Source organism: Triticum urartu, chromosome 5A (genome assembly GCF_056163025.1).
Source record: "Triticum urartu cultivar PI428250 chromosome 5A, HENAU_Tu73, whole genome shotgun sequence".
Classification (NCBI taxonomy): domain Eukaryota; kingdom Viridiplantae; phylum Streptophyta; class Magnoliopsida; order Poales; family Poaceae; genus Triticum; species Triticum urartu.
In genome coordinates, this window is record NC_141877.1 from 581,478,779 (window position 1) to 581,505,052 (window position 26,274).

Below are 26,274 nucleotides of genomic sequence, written 5' to 3' on the forward strand. Positions count from 1 at the left end.
CTGTGTCCATTGGGTCATGCGTGCGCCCATCGCGCGGCCGCACCCCAAATCATGTCCGGGGTGCACGGGATTAAAAATAATAATTAAATGACTAAAAAAGTAAATAAACGCATTTTAAAAAAACATAAAACATATATATAGGTTGGCCACAAAACGGCCCAGTTTCAACGGCCACTTAAAAGGCCCAGATTCATAATTAACATAAGAAGAAAATAAAAAAAACTCCTCCCGCGCGCTCCTGCCGCGCCCGTCGGTGCCGTGGCCGTGGCCGTCTTCACTGGCCGCCGGTGTCGTCGTCGTCGCTGACGAGGTCGACGTACTCCGGCGGCGTCCAGAGGTGGGCCGGCGGTGCGTGGTGGACGGGGGCGGGCTGGACGGCCGGAGGTGCCTGCACCACCTCCTCCCGCGGCGACGCGTCCCGCTCCGGAGCGGGGCACCAGTTCACGCCCAAGTCGGCGGCCATCTCCGGCGCAGTGCACGACCAGCCCCACTCCTGGACCAGGAGCTTGTCGAACGCGGGCGAGTCCTCCTCCATCGGCTCTTCCTTGGCGGCCGCCGGCTGCAGCTCCGGGAATGCGACGTCCCTGGCGGCAGAGAGGGCCATGGCCTCCTCCAGGCCGTCCCACTGCCGCTCGTCGTGCGTGTTCATGGAGTCGTCCATGACACGCTGCAGGAGGCGGGCCTCCTCCTCCGCTGTCATGCGAGGAGGGGGAGGGGGCGACGGAGACGGGGAAGGCGGCGGCGTGGGCGTCAGGCCACGCACCCGCGTACGCCTGCGCGGCTCTGCACGTGGCCTCCGCGGCCCCGACATGGTGCTGGCGAAGTAGGACGCGCGCCGCACGTCGTGCTCGTCCTAGAGCCATGTGTCCCAGAGCGGCGAGTCGGGGGCATACCTGTGGTCGTAGTACAAATCGTCGGGGAGGAGGCGGCGGCGGCGGTTGATCTCATCACGCCGTGCACGGCCAGTCGCCGGCACTGGCGGGATGGGGACCCGGTCCGCGGAGAGGTGCCACCTGTTGGGGAGGTGGGCGTCGCTCCACGGGACCGGCGTCCTCGTCTCCCAGTACCTCCGGCACACGTCCGCGCAGATGTACTGCCGGTCGCGCTCGCCGGAGGGCCTAGGGGCAATGGTGAAGGGGGCCAGTGCGGGGGCTCGACGGGAGGAGTGCCGCGGTGGCGCGGGGGCCCGACGGGAGGAGCGCGGCGGAGACGCGGGCTCCTCCTTCTTCATGGAGCCGCGGTGGCGCCCCGAGGAGGAGCCGGCCTCGCGGTCGTGCTTACCCTTGCCGTTCCAGAAGCCCATGGCGAGGTGGGCGGCCGGCGAGCTCGAGGAGGAGTCAGGCTAGGGTTTCTGCGCTGTCGGGGTTCGAGGAGGCCGCTGGGTGGCGTGGGGCAGTGTGGACGACGACCCGTCCACGCTTCCTACTTAAAGAAGGACGGCGACCGCTCGACGTGCGGATGACAGGTGGGGCCGCCCGCTCGTGCGCATTGATGTGGGTGGGTGGAAGGTGGGTGGCCGCCTGCCACGTGGCCCCGATGCGGACGAGCGCGCGTCCGTTTGGTGTCCGCCGCGACCCAAACCCGACGCAAGTTTGCGCTCGAAATGGGTCGGCCCGGATACAAAACGGACAAGATGGGTCCGGGCCGTCGCGCGCTGGGCCGCCTCCTTTGTCCCTTTTACCCCAAACGGACGGGGCCGGACAGGATAGGGTCGCGCGGTGGAGTTGGCCTTAGATCTTCAATATCGCTTTAAGATCCGTGCGACACAACTAACTTTCTATATGAATTTTTTCTTTTTTGTTTCTCCCGCATAAATCATATCTTGAAGTTCAAATCTGTGCAGCGTGGCAAAGCTTTCTAAGTAGAATCTAGGATAAATCTTTAAGAATTATTTATTCGACATAAATACTAAAAATATGATTTTTTTTAATCAAACAAAATGTATTTTCTATATTTATGTTTGACAAAAAAATCTGAAAGATTTATCCTAGATTGTACTTAGAAAGATTTGTCACGCTGCATAGGTTTTTACTTTAAGATATGTTTTTGTTGGGGAACGTTGCAGAAAACAAAAATTTTCCTACTCGTTTCACCAAGATCCATCTAGGAGTTCATCTAGCAACGAGTGATCGGATGCATCTACGTACCTTGTAGATCGCGAGCGGAAGCGTTCAAAGAACGGGGATGATGTAGTCGAACACGACGTGATCCAAATCACCGATGACCAAGTGCCGAACGGACGGCACCTCCACGTTCAACACACGTACGGAACGGATGACGTCTCCTCCTTTCTTGATCCAGCAAGGGGGGGGGAGAGGTTGATGAAGATCCAGCAGCACAACGGCGTGGTGGTGGATGCAGGGCGTCACAGTAGCAGGGCTTCGCCTATACTACAAGAGAGAGACGTAACGGGGAGAGAGGGAGGCGCCAGGGGCTGGTGTGTCAAGTCCCTCCTCTCCCCCACTATATATAGGAGGGCCAAGGGGGGGTGGTGTGCAGCCTAGGAGATCCAATCTCCTAGGTGCGGCGGCCAAGGGGAGGTTTCCCTCCCCCCCAAGGCACCTAGGGGTGCCTTCCACTAGTGGGACTCCTCCCTCATGGAAACCCTAGGCGCATGGGCCTAGTAGGGCTGGTGCCCTTGGCCCATGTAGGCCAAGGAGCACCTCCTGCAGCCCATGTGGCCCCCCGGGACAGGTGGCCCCACCCGGTGGGCCCCCGGGACCCCTCTGGTGGTCCCGGTACAATACCGATAACCCCGAAACTTGTCCCGATGGCCGAAACAGCACTTCCTATATATAATTCTTTACCTCCGGACCATTCCGGAACTCCTCGTGACGTCCGGGATCTCATCCGGGACTCCGAACAATATTCGGGTTACTGCATACACATATCTTCATAACCCTAGCGTCACCGAACCTTAAGTGTGTAGACCCTACGGGTTCGGGAGACATGCAGACATGACCGAGACGACTCTCCGGTCAATAACCAACAGCGGGATCTGGATACCCATGTTGGCTCCCACATGCTCCACGATGATCTCATCGGATGAACCACGATGTCGAGGATTTAATCAACCCCGTATACAATTCCCTTTGTCAATCGGTATGTTACTTGCCCGAGACTCGATCGTTGGTATCCCAATACCTTGTTCAGTCTCGTTACCGGCAAGTCACTTTACTCGTACCGTAATGCATGATCCCGTGATCAACCACTTGGTCACCTTGAGCTCATAATGATGATGCATCACCGAGTGGGCCCAGTGATACCTCTCCGTTATATGGAGTGACAAATCCCAGTCTCGATCCGTGTCAACCCAACAGACACTTTCGGAAATACCTGTAATGCACCTTTATAGTCACCCAGTTACGTTGTGACGTTTGATACACCCAAAGCATTCTTACGGTATCCGAGAGTTACACGATCTCATGGTCAAAGGAAAAGATACTTGACATTGGAAAAGCTCTAGCAAACGAACTACACGATCTTGTGCTATGCTTAGGATTAGGTCTTTTCCATCACATCATTCTCCTAATGATGTGATCCCGTTATTAATGACATCCAATGTCCATAGCCAGGAAACCATGACTATCTGTTGATCAACGAGCTAGTCAACTAGAGGCTTACTAGGGACATATTATGGTTTATGTATTCACACGTGTATTACGATTTCCGGATAATACAGTTATAGCATGAATAAAGACAATTATCATGATCAAAGAAATATAATAATAATACTTTTATTATTGCCTCTAGGGCATATTTCCAACAGTCTCCCACTTGCACTAGAGTCAATAATCTAGTTACATTGTGATGAATCAAACACCCATGGAATTCTGGTGTTGATCATGTTTTGCCCTAGGGAGAGGTTTAGTCAACGGATCTGCTATATTCAGATCCGTATGTACTTTACAAATCTCTATGTCTCCATCTTGAACATTTTCACGAATGGAGTTGAAGCGACGCTTGATGTGCCTTGTCTTCTTGTGAAACCTGGGCTCCTTGGCAAGTGCAATAGCCCCAGTGTTGTCACAAAAGAGTTTGATTGGCCCCGACGCATTGGGTATGACTCCTAGGTCGGTGATGAACTCCTTCACCCATATTGCTTCATGTGCTGCCTCCGAGGCTGCCATGTACTCCGCTTCACATGTAGATCCCGCCACGACGCTCTGTTTGCAGCTGCACCAGCTCACTGCTCCACCATTCAACATATACACGTATCCGGTTTGTGACTTAGAGTCATCCAGATCTGTGTCGAAGCTAGCGTCGACGTAACCCTTTATGACGAGCTCTTCGTCACCTCCATAAACGAGAAACATTTCCTTAGTCCTTTTCAGGTACTTCAGGATATTCTTGACCGCTGTCCAGTGTTCCTTACCGGGATTACTTTGGTACCTTCCTACCAAAATTACGGCAAGGTTTACATCAGGTCTGGTACACAGCATGGCATACATAATAGAACCTATGGCTGAGGCATAGGGGATGACACTCATCTCTTCTATATCTTCTGCCGTGGTCGGGCATTGAGCCGAGCTCAATCTCACTCCTTGCAAAACAGGCAAGAACCCTTTCTTGGACTGATCCATTTTGAACTTCTTCAAAATTTTATCAAGGTATGTGCTTTGTGAAAGACCTATGAGGCGTCTTGATCTATCTCTATAGATCTTGATGCCTAATATATAAGCAGCTTCTCCAAGGTCCTTCATTGAAAAACTCTTATTCAAGTAGGCCTTGATGCTGTCCAAGAGTTCTATATCATTTCCCATCAAAAGTATGTCATCTACATATAGTATGAGAAATGCTACAGAGCTCCCACTCACTTTCTTGTAAACGCAGGCTTCTCCATAAGTCTGCGTAAACCCAAACGCTTTGATCATCTCATCAAAGCGAATGTTCCAACTCCGAGATGCTTGCACCAGCCCATAAATCGAGCGTTGGAGCTTGCACACCTTGTTAGCATTCTCAGGATCGACAAAACCTTCCGGCTGCATCATATACAATTCTTCCTTAAGGAAACCATTAAGGAATGCCGTTTTGACGTCCATTTGCCATATTTCATAATCGTAGAATGCGGCAATTGCTAACATGATTCGGACGGACTTTAGCTTCGCTACCGGTGAGAAAGTCTCATCGTAGTCAATTCCTTGAACTTGTCGATAACCCTTAGCAACAAGCCGAGCTTTATAGATGGTCACATTACCATCCGCGTCTGTCTTCTTCTTAAAGATCCATTTATTTTCTATGGCTCGCCGTTCAACGGGCAAGTCAGTCAAAGTCCATACTTCGTTTTCATACATGGATCCTATCTCGGATTTCATGGCTTCTAGCCATTTGTCGGAATCTGGCCCGCCATCGCTTCTTCATAGTTCGAAGGTTCACCGTTGTCTAACAACATGATTTCCAAGACAGGGTTGCCGTACCACTCTGGTGCGGAACGTGTTCTTGTGGACCTTCAAATTTCAGTAGGAGCTTGATCAGAAGTATCTTGATCATCATGAATAACTTCCTCTCTAGTCGGTGCTAGCACCTCAGGAACATTTTCTTGAGTTGCGCCATTTACCGGTTCAAGAGGCAATACTTCATCAAGTTCTACTTTCCTCCCACTTACTTCTTTCGAGAGAAACTCTTTCTCTAGAAAGGATCCATTCCTGGCAACAAAGATCTTGCCTTCGGATCTGAGGTAGAAGGTATACCCAGCAGTTTCTTTAGGGTATCCTATGAAGATGCATTTTTCCGACTTGGGTTCGAGCTTTTCAGGTTGAAGTTTCTTGACATAAGCATCGCATCCCCAAACTTTTAGAAACGACAGCTTAGGTTTCTTCCCAAACCATAATTCATACGGTGTCGTCTCAACGGATTTCGACGGAGCCCTATTTAAAGTGAATGCGGCAGTCTCTAAAGCATAGCCCCAAAAAGATAGCGGTAAATCGGTAAGAGACATCATAGATCGCACCATATCTAATAGAGTGCGATTACGACGTTCGGACACACCATTACGCTGAGGTGTTCCAGGCGGCGTGAGTTGTGAAACTATTCCACATTTTCTTAAGTGTGTGCCAAATTCGTAACTCAAGTATTCTCCTCCACGATCTGATCGTAGAAACTTGATTTTCCTGTCACGTTGATTTTCAACCTCACTCTGAAATTCCTTGAACTTTTCAAAGGCTTCAGACTTGTGTTTCATTAAGTAGACATACCCATATCTACTCAAGTCATCAGTGAGGGTGAGAACATAACGATAGCCACCGCGAGCCTCAACACTCATTGGACCGCACACATCAGTATGTATGATTTCCAATAAGTTGGTTGCTCGCTCCATTGTTCCTGAGAACGGAGTCTTGGTCATTTTTCCCATGAGGCATGGTTCGCACGTGTCAAATGATTCATAATCAAGAGACTCTAAAAGTCCATCTGCATGGAGCTTCTTCATGCGTTTGACACCTATGTGACCAAGGCGGCAGTGCCACAAGTATGTGGGACTATCATTATCAACCTTACATCTTTTGGTACTCACACTATGAACATGTGTAGTAATACGCTCGAGATTCATTAAGAATAAACCATTGACTATCGGAGCATGACCATAAAACATATCTCTCACATAAATAGAACAACCATTATTCTCGGATTTAAATGAGTAGCCATCTCGTATTAAACGAGATCCTGATACAATGTTCATGCTCAAACATGGCACTAAATAACAATTATTGAGGTTTATAACTAATCCCGTAGGTAAATGTAGAGGTAGCGTGCCGACGGCGATCACATCGACCTTGGAACCATTCCCGACGCGCATCGTCACCTCGTCCTTCGCCAGTTTCCGTTTATTCTGCAGCTCCTGCGGTGAGTTACAAATATGAGCAACGGCACCGGTATCAAATACCCAGGAGTTACTACGAGTACTGGTAAGGTACACATCAATTACATGTATATCAAATATACCTTTGGTGTTGCCGGCCTTCTTGTCCGCTAAGTATTTGGGGCAGTTCCGCTTCCAGTGACCCTTCCCTTTGCAATAAAAGCACTCTGTCTCAGGCTTGGGTCCATTCTTTGACTTCTTCCCGACAGCTTGCTTGCCGGGTGCAGCAACTTCCTTGCCGTCCTTCTTGAAGTTCTTTTTACCCTTGCCCTTCTTGAACTTAGTGGTTTTATTCATTATCAACACTTGATGTTCCTTCTTGACTTCTACCTCTGCTGATTTCAGCATAGCAAATACTTCAGGAATGGTCTTTACCATCCCCTACATATTGAAGTTCATCACAAAGCTCTTGTAGCTTGGTGGAAGCGACTGGAGGATTCTGTCAATGACCGCGTCATCCGGGAGATCAACTCCCAGCTGAGTCAAGCGGTTATGTAGCCCAGACATAGTGAGTATGTGCTCACTAACAGAACTATTTTCCTCCATCTTACAGCTGAAGAACTTATCGGAGACTTCATATCTCTCGATCCGGGCATGAGCTTGAAAAACCATTTTTAGCTCTTCGAACATCTCATATGCTCCATGTCTCTCAAAACGCTTTTGGAGCCCCGGCTCTAAGCTGTAAAGCATGCCGCACTGAACGAGGGAGTAGTCATCAGTACGTGTCTGCCAAGCGTTCATAGCGTCTTGGTTCTGTGGGACGGATGGATCACCTAGCGGTGCTTGTAGGACATAATCTTTCTTGGCAGCTATGAGGATGATCCTCAGGTTCCGGACCCAGTCCGTATAGTTGCTGCCATCGTCTTTCAGCTTGGTTTTCTCTAGGAACGCGTTGAAATTGAATACAACGTTGGCCATTTGATCTACAAGACATATTGTAAAGGTTTTAGACTAAGTTCATGATAATTAAGTTCATCTAATCAAATTATTAATGAACTCCCACTCAGATTAGACATCCCTCTAGTCATCTAAGTGTTACACGATCCGAGTCGACTAAGCCGTGTCCGATTAACACGTGAGACGGACTAGTCATCGTCGGTGAACATCTTCACGTTGATCGTATCTTCCATACGACTCGTGTTCGACCTTTCGGTCTCTGTGTTCCGAGGCCATGTCTGTACATGCTAGGCTCGTCAAGTTAACCCTAAGTGTTTTTGCATGTGTAAAACTGTCTTACACCCGTTATATGTGAACGTAAGGATCTATCACACCCGATTAACACGTGGTGCTTCGAAACGACGAACTGTAGCAACGGTGCACAGTTAGGGGAGAACACTTCTTGAAATTGTTGTAAGGGATCATCTTATTCACTACCGTCGTTCTAAGTAAACAAGATGCAAAACATGATAAACATCACATGCAATCAAATAATAATAGTGACATGATATGGCCAATATCACATAGCTCCTTTGATCTCCATCTTGGGGCTGCATGATCATCCTGTCACCGTCATACTCATCGACATGTAAGTCGTGATTCCTATTACAAGAACATGATCAATCTCATACATCACATATATCATTCATCACATCCTTTTGGCCATATCACATCACATAGCATACCCTGCAAAAACAAGTTAGACGTCCTCTAATTGTTGTTTGCATGTTTTACGTGGCTGCTATGGGTTTCTAGCAAGAACGTTTCTTACCTACGCAAAGACCACAACGTGATATGCCAATTGCTATTTACCCTTCATAAGGACCCTTTTCATCGAATCCGATCCGACTAAAGTAGGAGAGACAGACACCCGCTAGCCACCTTATGCAACTAGTGCATGTCAGTCGGTGGAACCTGTCTCACGTAAGAGTACGTGTAAGGTCGGTCCGGTCCGCTTCATCCCACGATGCCACCGAATCAAGATAAGACTAGTAACGGCAAGCATATTGAACAAAATCAACGCCCACAACTACTTTGTGTTCTACTCGTGCAAGAGAACTACGCATAAACCTAGCTCATGATGCCACTGTTGGGGAACGTTGCAGAAAACAAAAATTTTCCTACTCGTTTCACCAAGATCCATCTAGGAGTTCATCTAGCAACGAGTGATCGGATGCATCTACGTACCTTGTAGATCGCGAGCGGAAGCGTTCAAAGAACGGGGATGATGTAGTCGAACACGACGTGATCCAAATCACCGATGACCAAGTGCCGAACGGACGGCACCTCCGCGTTCAACACACGTACGGAACGGATGACGTCTCCTCCTTTCTTGATCCAGCAAGGGGGGGGAGAGGTTGATGAAGATCCAGCAGCACGACGGCGAGGTGGTGGATGCAGGGCGTCACAGTAGCAGGGCTTCGCCTATACTACAAGAGAGAGACGTAACGGGGAGAGAGGGAGGCGCCAGGGGCTGGTGTGTCAAGTCCCTCCTCTCCCCCACTATATATAGGAGGGCCAAGGGGGGGTGCGCAGCCTAGGAGATCCAATCTCCTAGGTGCGGCGGCCAAGGGGAGGTTTCCCTCCCCCCCAAGGCACCTAGGGGTGCCTTCCACTAGTGGGACTCCTCCCCCATGGAAACCCTAGGCGCATGGGCCTAGTAGGGCTGGTGCCCTTGGCCCATGTAGGCCAAGGCGCACCCCCTGCAGCCCATGTGGCCCCCCGGGACAGGTGGCCCCACCCGGTGGGCCCCCGGGACCCCTCCGGTGGTCCCGGTACAATACCGATAACCCCGAAACTTGTCCCGATGGCCGAAATAGCACTTCCTATATATAATTCTTTGCCTCCGGACCATTCCAGAACTCCTCGTGACGTCCGAGATCTCATCCGGGACTCCGAACAATATTCGGGTTACTGCATACACATATCTTCATAACCCTAGCGTCACCGAACCTTAAGTGTGTAGACCCTACCGGTTCGGGAGACATGCAGACATGACCGAGGCAACTCTCCGGTCAATAACCAACAGCGGGATCTGGATACCCATGTTGGCTCCCACATGCTCCACGATGATCTCATCGGATGAACCACGATGTCGAGGATTTAATCAACCCCGTATACAATTCCCTTTGTCAATCGGTATGTTACTTGCCCGAGACTCGATCGTTGGTATCCCAATACCTTGTTCAGTCTTGTTACCGGCAAGTCACTTTACTCGTACCGTAATGCATGATCCCGTGATCAACCACTTGGTCACCTTGAGCTCATAATGATGATGCATCACCGAGTGGGCCCAGTGATACCTCTCCGTTATATGGAGTGACAAATCCCAGTCTCGATCCGTGTCAACCCAACAGACACTTTCGGAAATACCTGTAATGCACCTTTATAGTCACCCAGTTACGTTGTGACGTTTGATGCACCCAAAGCATTCTTACGGTATCCGGGAGTTACGCGATCTCATGGTCAAAGGAAAAGATACTTGACATTGGAAAAGCTCTAGCAAACGAACTACACGATCTTGTGCTATGCTTAGGATTAGGTCTTGTCCATCACATCATTCTCCTAATGATGTGATCCCGTTATCAATGACATCCAATGTCCATAGCCAGGAAACCATGACTATCTGTTGATCAACGAGCTAGTCAACTAGAGGCTTACTAGGGACATATTATGGTCTATGTATTCACACGTGTATTACGATTTCCGGATAATACAGTTATAGCATGAATAAAGACAATTATCATGATCAAAGAAATATAATAATAATACTTTTATTATTGCCTCTAGGGCATATTTCCAACAGTTTTGTGTGGGAGAAATAAAAAATAAAAATATACTTGCACGAATTACAATGCGAAAAATGGATGGCTAGGGTGCAGGTGCTCTATTATATATTTTTCCAACGTCGGGAGCTCCTATGAGCTGCTCCTCACGGACAATCACATGAAGTTCTAGATCTTCTCCTCGAAGAACTTCTTCGAGGGTCAATGGGGAGCTGTCCGAGAAGCCCCCCTCCCTAAGCAGTGCCCCGCCCCATCTGCGTGCCTCCTCCCGCCTGGTCGTCGTCATTGGCCGCACCGTCTACTGGCTCTGCCCTGCCAACTTCTAAGAATGGGAGGGGTCCTACGGGATCTTCGCTTGCGCTCTGGACGTCGACGCGGCGGAGGAGACGACTATACAGCTCCCGCCAGGCTGCTTGTCCAGAAATTCTGAATCAGAATGATGCTTCACAAGAAAGACAAGCACCTCCTCTTGGCCTCCGTGCGTGGCCGTCTTAGAGCATCTCCAATAGCATGTGCATATTTGGATGTCTATATATTCATATAGATAATGGTCTAAAAAGATCCCCTCATATACACGTCTAGTTTTGCATCAGAACGTCTATATACAGGGACTATGACAGGTGGACCGTTGCCGGGGAGAGAAAAAAAATCACGACTGCAGCTGAGTTTAGACCACGCCTTCACATTGTCCAGGCATGGACATTGTCACTGTCGATTTAGAGGATGTGTATATTTGGACGACCATATAGACAAGCTATTGGACGTCTGTTTTGGGCTCACATCGTGAAAAACGAGTATAGACAAGCTAGCAGCTGCTAGTCAGAGATCGAGAAGGCGGTGGGGCTGGTCAGCTCAACTCTGCCATTCGTTCTCGAGGGGTTCGGGGAGAGGAGCGGAGCTCAACCTGGCAGTCGGGTCAGGTTTGACCAGATCGGATCTCAAATTAGTCCCATACCCGAACCCATCAAGTTACCAGACCTAATCAGGCACCCATCGGGCAGGACTAAAATTATTATTAGTTTAAACTAACAAAAATGCCCGTGCGTTGCAACGGGAGAGAAAAAATTGCACGCTCCTGTTTCAAGACCCCATAGGTCAAATCCTTTTCTCAACATGACGCCCATCCGTGACAATGGACGTCCTCCTTCCCACTGTCACCGACAATGGTTGCAGTGCCCGAGACTACACCCATGCTTTGGTACAGAGCAAAGCAAATACTGCTAACCATATGTTTATTAACATAACTTCCTATCATTAATAATAAGCACAAAGATTATTAATAGTACATACCATCAAATTTATGACCTTTTAATGTAACTAACAAATTAGGCTAGCTAACAAAATCACTTTAAGATTATTAAGAAAATTAATAAATTTCCTCAGTAAAGAATCAAATCATTACATGAGCATTTGGATTTGTCTATTATATAGTTGAATTACTATTACTAATTTTAATCCACTGTACATTTTTTCCATATTTATTAATCAAAGTGCATGTGTTAATTCTTTACTTTAACTGGCAATGCATTATCTTTTAATCTTTGCGAGTGACCAATTTTTTGGCACCGGTGTAGCCATAAGCTCCACTTATTATATTTGTGCTTATAAAAAATAACATGGTATTTTACCTCATAAATATATATTGTTGTAAACTGAAACAAAGTCCAGTGAAGACATTGCCACACGATGGAGTTTGGAGACATGTACTAACTTTTCTTCTGAATGGTCGTACCTTCAAAATTCGGGGTCTTCTGCAAAATCAAAATTAGGCCCTATATTTAAAAATATAAATTAAAATATCTGTATAAATTATTGCGGTGCTACATATTTTTTCAGGGAGTTCACATTTTATCTTAAAATTTAAATCTACCCAAATTAATGATGTATCAGAAAGAACAAAAATTATGACAGTAGAAACTTTAGAGGGGTGAAAGGTTGGAGACCATGAATGGCAGGCATCACATGGGATGGGGTCGCTCTACTAAGAACCATGCAGTGAATGAGAAACAAAAATACAGGGAGAGAGAGAGAGACGTGAGGTTGGCCTGTATTTTAGGGCGAGTCCTTTTCATTTATTTCGCTCTTAAAAGCCGATTAGCACCTAATCACTTGACCAGTAGTTGTTTTTCTTTGAACAATATGTCTTGACCTAGTAATATCAATCTCTGATTTTGGCACCCCTGGAATTTGGATGGGGTCCGTCTCGCGTGCATGCAGTCTCAGCAGCTAGCTTGCCAAGGCTCATTTCACCATTACAGAGGCTATAAAATAAATAATTAACACATGATATAACTTCAGATGCAATGCATCAAGTGTCTATATTATCTTGTACCTATATTTGCATATTAATTCCCCACAAAAATATGTTTCATGTCTACTGTTTTATAGTATTATGTTTTAGAAGTGCCTGCCGCTCATTTCCTTAGGAATGCCAACTTCTTTTTTATTTCCCTACCTATTGGTGTGTGCGATCTATTATTAAGAGCATGGCCGGATGGGTGTAAAAGGTTGGCCCTGGTGGATGCCTTTGATTTCTTTCTTGCATGTTTCCTTGGATCCGTTTATAGCCGACCACATATATAGAATGCGAATTAGCTTCTATTTTCTTTCCCGTTTATAATATAGCCCATCACATATATAGAATGCCAATTAGTCTCTCTTTCCTTCCTTATTCCCTGAGCTACTTTTTCCTTCCTTATTTTGATCACGTTGGAAATCCTCTTTTAAATGGGCGTGCAGTAATAATTAGCCTCTCTTTCTTTTGTAATATCTTTCTCATGATTCACCGCTTCCTAATACCCAAAAAACTCAAAGACATATTTAAATTGGGTGAGTTGGATGTAAAGCAGCGAGGCGGTACTATTTAGTAGGAAAGTAAACTTTGGATTGAACATGCAAGGTGTGCTGGATGGGTTGGTCGCTACAATATTTATCAAACTGCAGGTCCCGAGTTCGAACTCTGGTAACCTGCATGTTTTTTACCTCGTTTCCTTTGTATTACAACCGGGCTTGCATGGGCCTATTTTGGAGTGCGGATGGGCTGCATGATATGGCCTAGCCGGGATGGGTGAGCGTAATGATGCCACTTTATGTACAAATATTTTAATAGGTTTGAAGAAGTTAGTACAGAAAATTAGTACCACCTTGGTTAGAAACTTAGAGTCCAAACTGAAAGCGTAAATTCACATGAAGAAAGCGTATTGTGACGGTGAACCCACGGAGTCAATCCGTGCTTTATTATTATTAGGGATAGATTTTCGCTTACAGTAATATTCTTATAGTGGCGAACCAAGCTCGCGTATAGTACTACGTATATTGACACGGCAGAGCGCAAGGAACCAGGTGTCCACCTGCTACCTTTATAGTGATGCCGAAGCCGCACTTCTCCTTAGCTAGGCGAGGTGATACTAAACTTGGATGCATCTATCCACTTTTGCCAATGCTAACCCATGGGTGAATATAGCAAACCATACCTTACTCATTCGGGTCGGATGCCCATAAGCATGATCACCTATGGATCGGATTGCCGGGTTGAAGCGGAGCTGTTATTCTGCGGGTGGACGGAAGCAAGCTCGTCCGGCTCGACCTAGGAACCAAGTCCGTCACCAGGATCCCTAACTGGACGGATGGGTCCATCACGTGCGTCTTCTTGCCCATAATGATAGGGTTATAGTCCAGTGGCAGTGGTGCCTCAATACACGGAGGACCACGGTGTAGCCATACAACAGTAGTATATTCATATCGACTATAACTAGCCAAACGATCTGCTATCCTATTTTGTTCACGGGAAATTTTTGGGGAATAAACTCCCTATCAATTATCAAAAACTTTATCTCAGCAACTAGATGACATACGCAGAGTGATCCAGATTATCGCCTTTGAGAGAAGCCAATGCTGTCGAGGAATCAGACTGCACAATGATCGGGCCTTCTAAGTGTTGTTTCGCTAGTTCCATACCTTGCATCAAAGTGTGAATCTCAGCCTCCAACGCATCATTACAGTTAAATAAAAACATGTATGCCGCGAAAATAACACTCCCGTCATGTCTTCGTAGGACCATACTGGCGGCCGCCGACCCGTCAGCCTCTGAAAATGCTCCGCCACCGAGAGGGCCACATGATCTACAGGGGGTTGTAGCCATAGCGGGGGGCGGCGGTGAGACCTTGATTACAGGAGATGGAAGTAAATCTTCACATATCATTTTCCCCTTAATGATTTCCTCTATAGTATATATCCTTGACAGCCGCAACGAATTAAAGCAACTATGTAAAAAATCAACAGATATTTGAGTGGAGGAGCTTCTTTACCATGAACCATGTCTATACGTAAGTTCAAGATCCTCCAAATCAACATGATTATCATATCCCGAACGGTGCCGTTGCATGAAGAAAGCAAACTCAGAAGCCAATCTCCTCCCGTATTAATCAACAAGTCGCGGCCGGGCAGCGGCCAGATCCTACGCATTAAGTCCCATAGTACTGCAGCGTGATTGCATGTAACAAGTGCGTGGAATGATGTCTCCACCTCCAGGGCACAATCGAACATGAACTACGCATGGGCAAGTGCCGATAGGATTTGCATTGATTTGTTGCCAGCGCCCTTGATACAGTTTTCCACGTCATTATTTTCATTTTTTGTGGTACTGATGAACTCCAAATGCAGCGCCATAAAGAGCGGTCTCCCTCTGGAAAATTGCTCGATGCGCCCCCAACAAATAGATCATCATGTTCAGTAGATGCTAGCTTGTACGCACTCTTAACAATGAAACAACCGTTCCTCTCAGGGAACCAAGCCAAGAAATCCTGCCGGTTTCTTGGGGAGGTTCTGATTTTTACAATTTCCAGTATATCCATATGCCAAAAATGTTCTTGGAGCCGTTGCATATTCCAGGCGCCATGTTCGTCTAGGAAATCCACAACCCAATTAAATCAACAATTTCTCTTAGGAGTAATAGGATGACAGCCTTTACCACGAGGAATCCATGGGTCTCTTCAAATACGGATCAGAGACCCATCACCCACTCGCCATATTAATCCTTTTTTGACAAGATCAAGGCCATGCTCAATTCCCTTCCACACCGCTGACGCATTACCAGAGAAAACCGTGTCAAGCAGGTTACCTCGGGGATAGTATCTAGCCTTCAGTAAACGTGCACATAAACTGTCTGGGCTGTCAATTAATCGCCACGCCTGCTTAGCAAGCAAGGCCTGGTTAAATGCCCTCATATCTTTGAATCCTATGCCACCCTTCGACTTAGGAAGCCTCATTTTATCCCAGCTCAGCCAAGCCATTTCTATTTCTACTAAACCACGGGTAAGAATCATTCAATAGAGATCATGTTTGTTTGGACTTTTACTTCTGCTTTTGCAGCTTTTTTACTTTGACAAAAAAACAAAAAGCTTCTAAATAGGTGTTTTTTGCTTCGGCTTCTGGCATATATACCATCATATAATAATATTGATTCATAAGCCAAACAACCTTTGACAAAAGGTGCCCTCTTCTAGGAGTAATAATTTTTCTATTTGCACAATTAGGGATCCATGCATCTCTTCGAATATCAATATTTTATTCATTTTCAACTCGCCAGATATAGCCATTTCTTAAGGAGTTGACTCCCGCCATAATGCTTTGCCAAGTAAAAGAGGACCCCTTCTTTAAACTAGCATTCATCAAATCGCCCTTAGCGAAATACTTAGCTCTCAAGATAGTGGCACGTAAAGAATCAGGATTATCAAGAAGATGGCACGCTTGTTTAGCTAACAATGCCAGATTGAAACAATGTACATCTCAGAAGCCCATACCTCCTTCATCTTTTGGAACACACATCTTCCATCATGCCATCCAATCCATCCTCTTCTGATTGTCCTCCTCACCCCATCAAAATCGCGACATCATGTGAATAATTCCTTTGCAAATTTTTTAGGCATTTTAAAGACGAACATGGCATAGGAGGGGATGGCTTGTACAACATATTTGAGCAAAATTTACTTCCATCCACTAGATAACAATTTTTCTTCCATCCACTAAATTTCATAATAATTGCTTTTGTCCATACCCACATTGGCGGGCAAGCCCAAGTAATTTTCATTGAGGACTTCAGTCATATAACATTTAGAATTATACATATGTGTGCCTTGTCTTCCACTTTTGTATTGGGACTAAAAAATATATTAGATTTTTCAACACTTGTCATTTTCCCCGAGGCGGCACAATAAGAATACAAAACTGATTTCAAAGCCTCCACACTCATGGAATTGGTTCGCATAAGGATCAAGAATCAACAACAAAGAGGAGATTAGAAATTGATGGGGCATATCTGGTAACATGTATACCGGAAATGCTTCCATTCTCCTTTGCATTAGCTAAAAGGGCAATCAGGCCCTCTATACATAACAAGAATAAGTAGGCAGAGATGGGATCTCCCTGCCTCAATCCTCTAGTAGGTTTAACACTCTTAGTCTCTTCGTCATTAAAACAGATTCGATACTCCACAAGGATACACTTTGCATAATTAAATTCACTCAATTCTCTTTAAATCCCAGTTTCAACATAATTTCCTTTAAGAAAGACCACTCAACTCGATTATATGCTTTTTGCAAGTCTAATTTGATGGCACACAGACCATCTTTACCCACCCTTTATTCTTTATTGTATGGAAACACTCATATGCCACTAAGATATTGTGTGCAATCATTTTTTCTGGGCACAAAAGCACTTTGAGTTGGGCTGATAATATCTAATAGGATTATCTTTAGACGAGCAGCAATCATTTTTGAAATAACCTTATACACCCCATTGCACAAACTGATTGGTCTAAATTGAGTTAGCGTTTCCAGAGAAGTAATCTTTGAGATCATTACAATTGCAGTACCAATCCACCCAGGCGGTATACAAGAAGTATTTACCGCCTGAAGAACCTCTTCATCAGGTCATCCCCCTACATGGACCAAAATCTTTTGTAAAAAATAAAATTGAGGCCATCAGGGCCCGACGCTTTTAAATCATCTATCAAATAGGGCTTTCCGAACCTCCTCGACCGTATAGGGGGCGAGAAGAGCATTATTCATTTCATCGGTCACTTTTCATTGGACAAGAGATTTTGTCCCAAGTCCAACTTTATAAGAGCCTTTCTAGCAGATTCCTTATGCTAAAAGTCCAAAATCTTCTCCCGATCCCATTTTCCTGAGAAACTAGTGAAATGATGGCAGCTAGTAGATCCCCTATCCTAATTTTTTATTTAAATTCTTCAAAAAATTTGCTCAGATAATTTTGACAAATTTATCACATTTTCATAGCTAACACCACCACAACGTTCCCACACGTGTCTCCTCCCTCTGCGCCAAGATCCATGCCGTCATCCAACGGCAGCTAGTACGTTCGCTGGAGATTGTTAAAAACCGACGTCAGCCATATAGCGCTTTCAATGGTGAAAACTCTTGTCTAATCAAGTACGCCCACTGACATTTCAAGTGAAAGTAACAGAAACTTTTTTGGATTTCCCACCAATCTAGAAGGTAGTAATTTGGATGAAAAAGTATCTTAGAAATTGCACTTTTTCATCAGAAGAAAACTGGGTGAAAGCTGGCCCCCTTTATTACCCAAGAGTTTCGTCAATTTTGTTTTTTTTGTGAAATAAGAGTTTAGTCAATAGAAATTGAAAATACAAGTCCTACTTTTAATGGGCTCGGTATTCTTCACAGCCCTATCCACAACGCTCCCACACGCTGGGCTTTCGTACGGGCCTTGTGGGCCTTCGCGCGCGTGCGTTCCAGAAACGTCTGGTGTCCCTTAGTAAAAAGAAAAGCGTCCCCACGACGAGAAGGATAAATAATTCCGCCGCATCTTCTTGTCCACCCCCTCCTCCACATCGCCGCCGTTTCATTGTTGCAGAACCCGGCGAGTTCGTCGACGGACCGTTCCGGCCGCATCGCTCGCCGCCGTCTCGCCCCGCGGCTTCGGTAAAATCGCGGTACGCTCTCCTTCCGCCCCTATCGTTCTAGCCTCCAGGGAAAGGTTCAGTGTCGCCGCTCAGGCACAGAGGCACTCATCCGGCTCCCACGCTTTGGCACAGCACAGACGCGCACGGCATGCTCCGCCGCGCGGCCTCCTTGCTACGCGGGCGCGCGGCCTGGCCCCCTCGCCGGCCAGTGACGGCCGCGGCGACACTGGCCCGACGCCGCCCGGAGCCGGAGGCCCGCCCCCGCGCCGTCGACGGCCGGGGCTACGCGCGCATGGCGCGGCGGATGCCGCCCACGAGGCCTGACGGGTACTCCACCTCCGACGGCGAGGCCGACGCCTACGGAGACGTCGAGCACCTGGAGGACGTGGAGCCGGCGGCCGCCGCGGACAGCGAGGAGGACGCCTCCGATGGGGAGGGGTGGGACGGGTTCACGCTGGACATGGGCGCCGGATCCATCGTGGACAATGACGATGAGGAGGAGGAGGAAGAGGAAGTAGATAAGTAATGCGAGGGTCGCCGGCGAGCCGGAAGCGCACGCAAGGTGTTTGCTGAAATGACCAAGGCCATTGTTTGCATGCTCGTTGCTCCAATACCCATGTACTCGTAGCATGGTAGTATTTGAAGAGTTGAACTGTCAAATAATCCGTGTACTACTCCCGGTTCTAGTAGTTGGTTTTCACCTGGGATTGGGAATTCACCGTTCGGTTGCAGCAGCTCTCCTAACCGTGCCTCTCATTGCTTTTTTATTTACGGCAGACTCCTAGCTACTGCTCCTACAAGATGCGAGAGTCCCTGGATCGCGCGCTCAGGTACCTCGCGCTCGCGGTGGATCTCCTTCTCGACATCATCGCTCCCGCCTCCCGGTGGATCAAGACAATGTGGAAACGTTGGTGCGGCCGGACAGCGGCGGCGCCGTCGTCGGAGGCCCTCCCGGTGGATCTCCTTCTAGAAATCATTGCTCGCGCCGACGTCACAGCCATCGTCCGCTGTGCCGCGACCAGCAGGATCCTTCGGCGCGGCATCCTCGACCGGGCCTTCCGGCGCAGCATCATGGCCCGCCACCACGGCGGCTTCGATCGCGCCCTCCTCCTCGGCGTCTCCTACCGGGAACGCGGCGATGTCACGACCCACCGCGTCATCCACACCCCAGGGCCAACAAAGCTCGCTGCCCGCCTCGACGAACTTAGCTTCCCGGACCCGCTCAGGGCCGTGGCCTCGCGGGCCGGGGCAGCCTGCTCGTCCTCTGCCGGCACCCCCAAGGCCTTGATGTCAAGCTGCGGGTGACGCATTCACCGGTCATGTCACCTCACTCCCACCCGCCAGTTTGCCGGACCCGTGCCTCCACGTCGTGCTCAGCATCGGTGACGCCGGCAGCTCCTTCGAGCTGCTCGTCGCTGACAAGAACATACAATTCCACCAGACATTCTCGTCCAAGAGCGGTCAATGGAGCGCCGTCCACCAGGTCTCCGTCCCCCACCCAGACAAACATGTCGGCTCTTACTGCTCTGCCGTCATCGGTCGCACCGTCTACTGTCCCTGTCATGTCCACGCCGTCTCCTATTGGGACCATGTCCTCGCTCTGGACCTCGACGCGCGGGAGGCGACGATGATTAAGCTCCCACGGGGCTGCTTCTCCAGAATGGCGACCAGTAAGAAAAACGAGCACCTCCACCTGGCCTCAGTGCACGGTCGGTTGTGCTTGCTAGTCGCCGAGAGCTGCGGCATAGCGATGTGGACGTTGACAGCGGCGACATGGAGCCAGCGGGTGGTTATCAACACTCTAGAGATCGCGAGGCAGGTGTGGTTCTCTCCCTACGAATATGCCCTTGCGCCGTTGAGAATCGAGGGGTTCGGGGAGAGGAGCGGTGCCGTCATCCTATCCCAGCCAAGGTCTGGTATAAACAGCGGTGAGTTACTCCGGCTCGACCTTGGAACTATGAAGAAAGTGCCTGTCGTCACGAGTCTCAGTGGTCCTGGAAACGTAGTGCGGGTCGCGCGCGCTTGTTCTTGCACGAGGTTGATCTACTCTCTGTACTGGATTTACTGGAAGCCATGAAGCATTTCTAAGCATGCACTACTTTCTCCTTTGTTATGCAAGATGCGTGTATTAGTTTTAGCTCTATTATTACGTTGTACTAGGAAATGACTATTGTTCAAAGATTTTCTTTAATCAGTGACTTACGTACTATTACAGTAGATAATGCATTTTAGAAGGAAATGGGTATTGTTTATCGGGTGATGATGCTTAAAACATATTGCATTTACTCCGGCCATTCACGCATAAGTAAACCTAGAAGTAAGTACACACTTTGTTGTGTGGTTTCCTTTATAGGGTTTATTTCATGCATGGCGGTTCCTTTGGTGGTGGTTGTTTTCGTGGTTTTAGTGGGGATGAACTAAGATGTGGTATCGCTCGAAAGCATAGGTATGGTTGAAGAGTCCATACTTTCACACGTAGAAGGTTGTCACCAGCCTCGATAAAGTAAACACTGCTTATTTAACCCGAGAAACTCTATACAAATGATGGCGCTGTGTCCTCTTCCAGAAGATCTAGTCACCCCTAGTTCTTCGGTCCATGACAATGGCACCTTACCTGCATGCCAATCTCTAACATAACTATTGTGGATACCGATCCAACGGTACTATCAAAGGCGAGCACCTAGCACAAGAAACATAGACAACACTCAACATGTACTAGTGTTTCCTCCCTTCATCGATCTATGACATGATGATATGACAACATGCGGCCCAAAACGCCTCTAATGAATTACATGAGTAACCGAGGTGTTGGCCCAGGCGGTGAAAAACATTGCTTAGTCGACGACATGTGTGGCCAGCCGTGAATCCACATCCCAGAATGCTAAGAGCTCGTTATTTCTATGGAGAGAACAATCGTATAAATTATGTAGGTTGGGTAGTAATCAGTTACAACCTTAATAAAAGGATACACACTTGTTTGTTTGCCAAACTCATTTCGATACAATACCCCATCACCGCAGGCGGGTCTACCGCCCCTCTTACTTGGCCGGTAGTTGTCTGAGCTTGTCATAGGTTTTTTTTAGGCAATCTCGCGAAGCTTTTATTTCAAATTGTTATAATGTTTACAAGGACGAAAGGAATTCCCTCTGGCTGGCGTAGCCAAACATGACGACCAGGCCCTAACTTTAAAGCATGCTTCGCTAAATTGTGAGCCTCCTTATTGGAGCTCCTAAATTCATGAACTATATTACATGAAGTAAAAGATGTAGCCGTCATCTTGATCTCTTCGATGATAGCTCCGTAGGCTGATCCACTCCCCTTCTTGATTTCTGACACAACACCTTGGCAATCTGAAGCTAGATGTACATAGTTTAAATTCAGATCTTGGGCTAGTGCCAAGCCTTCCCTGATAGCAAGCGCTTCAAGGGTAGCTGCATCATTTTGATTTCTGAAAACATAGGCCGACGCGCCAAGGAAAGTGCCTTTGCTGTTTCTGCAGATAGTACCCACCGTTCCGTGGTTTCCTCCCCTACTCACTGCTGCATCAGCATTAAGTTTCGTAATATTCTCGGGCGGTGCTAGCCAACCCGACCGCCCAGCTACTGCACTCCCGTGGGGCTCACCCTTTTGAGATAGCTGAAGAAGTTCTCCTAGGTAAGAGTTAACGAAACCATGAACTGCATATGGGCTTTTGAATATATCTTAATATATTGCCTTGCGCCTCGCACCCCAGATGGCCCATAGAGTTATTGCAAACCTGGTGAACTCCTCCGGTTCCAATGTTCTACCCATGACAAAAATCCAGTCCTTAGCACAATCATGTTGGTTAATGCTCAGTTGATCCAGGATGGCTTCGGATGACAGCGCCCACGTGCTCCTTGACATAGGACAGTCCAACAATGCATGCCTCCATGAGTCATGAACACCACACAAACTGCATGCTGCAGATGTCGCCATGTTTCTCTTATGTAACACTGCAGCTGATGGGATCGAGTTCTTTGCCAATCTCCACATGAAGACCCTGATCTTCGATGGGACCTGTACCTTCCACAACGACTTCCAATCAGCTCCTTCTGCTTCTACTCTTGATGTACCCCCGCGACCCTCTAGCCACACTTCTCTGTTCAGCTTTGTGCGGGTGAGCATATGATAAGTTGAGCTGACTGAAAAGTGGCCCCGAGGCTCCTCACTCCAAGCCCAAAAATCAGAGATCCTACGAGTACATAAAGGTATCTTGACAATTGCTTCCGCATCAAACAGTGTGAAGACAGCCCGCACCAACTCTTCTCTCCAAGTTGCTGTTGATGTTTCTATGAGCTCTGAGACACGTCGAGGTGGGTTCGGAACCAAGGAAGCAATCGGTCTTCTGAAACTCTCTCTTGGGATCCAGTTATGATTCCATATATCTATCTCTTCTCCATCACCTATGCGCCGAATAATTCCTTGAGCAACTACATCTCTTCCATCAAGTATCCCTCTCCAGATTTGGGAGGGGTGAGAGCCCAACTCTGCATTCAAAAGGGATCGATCTGGGAAGTATATTGCCTTCAAAATTCTTGCACTCAACGACTCTGGGTCATACATCACCCTCCATGCTTGCCTTGCCAAGAGAGACAAGTTGAACAGTTCCAGATCACGAAATCCCATACCCACCACATATTTTGGCATAGTCATTATATCCCATGCAACCCATGCTGGTTTCCTTCTGCCTCCCTTGCTTCCCCACCAAAACTGCCGAATTATAGTTGTAACACTATCACACAGCCCTCTTGGGAGCCTGAAACAAGACATAGAATAGACCGGTATAGCCTGAGCCACCGCTTTTATTAGCACCTCCTTTCCAGCTGCCGACAGTAATTTGCCCATCCATCCTCTCACTTTCTCCCAGACTCTATCCCTCAGATATTTGAAAGTGTCGTTCTTTGAGTGTCCAACCTCAGTTGGCATACCCAGGTAACGATCACTGAGAGACTCATTGTACACATGAAGTCCTTCACCCCGTCCCTTATTGTTTGAGGACAACCCTTACTAAAGAAGATGGATGACTTTGCATTGTTTATTTTCTGTCCGGAAGCCCCACAATAGGAAGTTAGTAGGTTTGATACCTTCTCCGCACCCTCCATAGTAGTTTTGAAAAGCAACAGGCTATCATCTGCAAATAGAAGATGGTTAACGGCTGGTGTCGTGGGTGCCACCTTGATACCTGCCAACAATGATGACTGAGAACTGAATTTCAGGAGACACGAAAGGCCCTCTGCTGTAATCAAGAAAAGGTAAGGGGAGATAGGATCTCCCTGCCGAAGCCCTCTAGATGGGTGGAAATTCTCAAGTTTCTCGCCATTGAATAACACTGAAAAAGATACACTGGATACCATAGACATGACGGTGTCAATCCAAGCCTGAGCAAAACCCAGCTTTGCCATGATGGCTTTGAAGTAATCCCACTCCAGTCTGTCACAAGCTTTCATCATATCCAGTTTTAGAGCACAAAAACTATTATTTTTTTGACTTTTTCCTCTTCATAAAATGCAAACACTCATAAACACATATGATATTGTCTGTTATCAGTCTCCCTGGCACAAAGGCTGACTGTTCTTGAGATATGATATCTGGTAGAATTTGCTTCAATCTGTTGGCCACTACCTTTGATGCTATCTTGTACAAGACGTTGCATAAACTTATCGGTCTGAATTGCGAGAGGAGATTGGGATTGTTCACCTTTGGGATGAGTACCAAGATGGTATTATTAATGCATTCAGGGCTCTCCTCCCCTCTCACAATCCTTAGAACAACATTGGTCACATCATCTCCACACACATCCCAGTGTTTTTGGTAGAACTGAGCAGGAAAACCGTTAGGACCCGGAGCCTTAGTAGGGAACATATGGAAGAGTGCAATTTTGACCTCTTCACGGGTATACGGAGCACAAAGATGTGCATTCGTTGCTGCTGTTACTTTACTCAGTACATGTTCAAGTACATCCTCAACACCCTGCACCCCCTCTGATGTGTAAAGATTTTGATAAAAGCATTCACCATCGACTTCAACTCAGTTGGATCGCTTACCCCCACACCCAGAGAATTTTCAAGGGCCCTTATCATATTCTTCTTTCTTCTCAAACTAGCTCGAAGGTGGAAGAATTTTGTGTTCTTGTCTCCCGAAGAAAGCCATTCAGCCCTCGCACGTTGCCTCCACATGATCTCCTCTCGGTGGTAGAGCTCCACCAGCCTTTCATCGATTTTGAGCTCCACATGTGATGGTGCCGAACGAAGAGGGTCCCCTTTTAGTTCCTTCAATCTCAGTTTAAGGTCCCTGATCTCCCGTCTCAGGTTTCCAAAAGATTGCCTGCTCCATCTCGTTATCCCTTTGGAAACAGTGGCCAATTTATCATGCAGCTGTTGTACAGTCACACACGGTTCCGAGGCTGCCCATTCAGTACTCACAGCCCCTCCAAATCCTTCATGTTTTTCCCACATCGCCTCGTACCGAAAGGATCTCGTTGGTGTTTCTGCTTGTACTCGGCCAAAATATAAAACAATTGGGCCATGATCTGAGGTAGCCGCTGCATGGTTCTCCAGGCTCGCAAGAGGAAAACGAGCCAGCCACTGAGGATTAACCAACGCTCTGTCCAATCTACACCGCATATAGGTTCCGCCAGTTACCTTCTTTTCAAACGTCCAAAATCTTCCTTTATGTCCAATGTCCATCAGCATGCAAACATCCGTAGCCTTGCGAAAAGCTTGGATTTGTGCGTTGCTGCGTTGTCCAATCCCCTCATGTTCGTTTGGACGTAAAACCTCGTTGAAGTCACCCATACATAGCCATGGTAACGAGCTCAAAGTACTTATGTTTTTTAACACTGTCCACGTCTGATGCTGCAAATGAGTTTGGGACTCGCCATATACACACGTCAATCTCCATATCTCTTGCCCCGGTTCCTCCACAGACACATCAAGATGATAACAAGAGTAACCCAAAACTTCAATCTTTATTTCATTATTCCAGAACAAACCTAACCCACCACTTCTACCTTGACTATCAACTGCATAAGCATTATCATACCCCAACGTATTTGCTAATTTTTCTACCCTAGATCCTTCGATTTGTGTTTCAACAATGCATAAGAGGGTAGGGGCAAACTTCTTCGCAAACTCGCGAAGTTCTTGGACCGTCGCGGCGTTGCCCACACCACGACAGTTCCAACATAATGCACTCATTGGGCCCGGCGGCGCTCCTTGAAGGAGCCCGCCAAATTCTTTACTGCAGTGCTTGAGTTTTCCTTTTCCTCGCCTTCTGTCCTCGACCGCTTCGGGTCTCTGATCAGAGGTGGGCTAACCATGTTGGTACCGGCAGGCACGATAGCTAGTGCCTTTGGATCTGCCTTCTACTGCTCTGTGAACTTATTGCTTCTGCTCAGGTCGTCCCGTTCAGCCCTCTTCCTGCTTTGATTGTCCAGTGTCATATCATCCATCCCCGGGTATACCTCTTCATCAAAACCATCTTCTCTGCCAAGATCCTCCCTTGCTGCACCTCTGTTTCCCCTACCACGGCCTCCTCTTCGGCCTCCACGGCGGCCCCTTTCACCTCCAGGACCTCGTCCTCTCCTCATGGACCATGATGCGCGCAAATCCTTGAACACCAGTGCAGACTTTGGGTGGATACCATCACCGTGCTCCTTGAAAGTATGTCCTAAATGACCACAAACCGCACACCAATCTGGCAACCGTTCGTACTTCACCCTGTAGATCTGTCTCCTT

The 26,274-nt window shown here is 47.5% G+C and overlaps 1 protein-coding gene and 1 pseudogene across 2 annotated transcripts; one reads left to right on the forward strand and one right to left on the reverse strand.

Annotated features, from left to right (window-relative positions):
• Positions 1-274: 274 nt before the first annotated feature.
• Positions 275-1,303, reverse strand: LOC147973043 (uncharacterized; annotated as a pseudogene).
• Positions 1,304-18,391: 17,088 nt separating this feature from the next.
• Positions 18,392-19,203, forward strand: LOC125506031 (uncharacterized). Of its 2 annotated transcripts, none has more exons than XM_048670915.2 (2): positions 18,392-18,547; positions 18,655-19,203. In XM_048670915.2, exon 2 carries the CDS (start codon positions 18,666-18,668, stop codon positions 19,041-19,043), a length of 378 nt encoding a protein of 125 aa, XP_048526872.2. In that variant the 5' UTR covers positions 18,392-18,547; positions 18,655-18,665; the 3' UTR covers positions 19,044-19,203. The 2 variants fall into 2 exon arrangements, with proteins under 2 accessions (XP_048526872.2, XP_048526871.2); XM_048670914.2 differs by having other exon boundaries at positions 18,395-18,547; positions 18,650-19,203.
• Positions 19,204-26,274: the final 7,071 nt, after the last annotated feature.

Excerpts from the sequence above, each read along its gene's own strand:
- LOC125506031 (XM_048670915.2), top strand. The coding sequence starts at position 18,666 with ATGCTCCGCCGCGCGGCCTCCTTGCTACGCGGGCGCGCGGCCTGGCCC.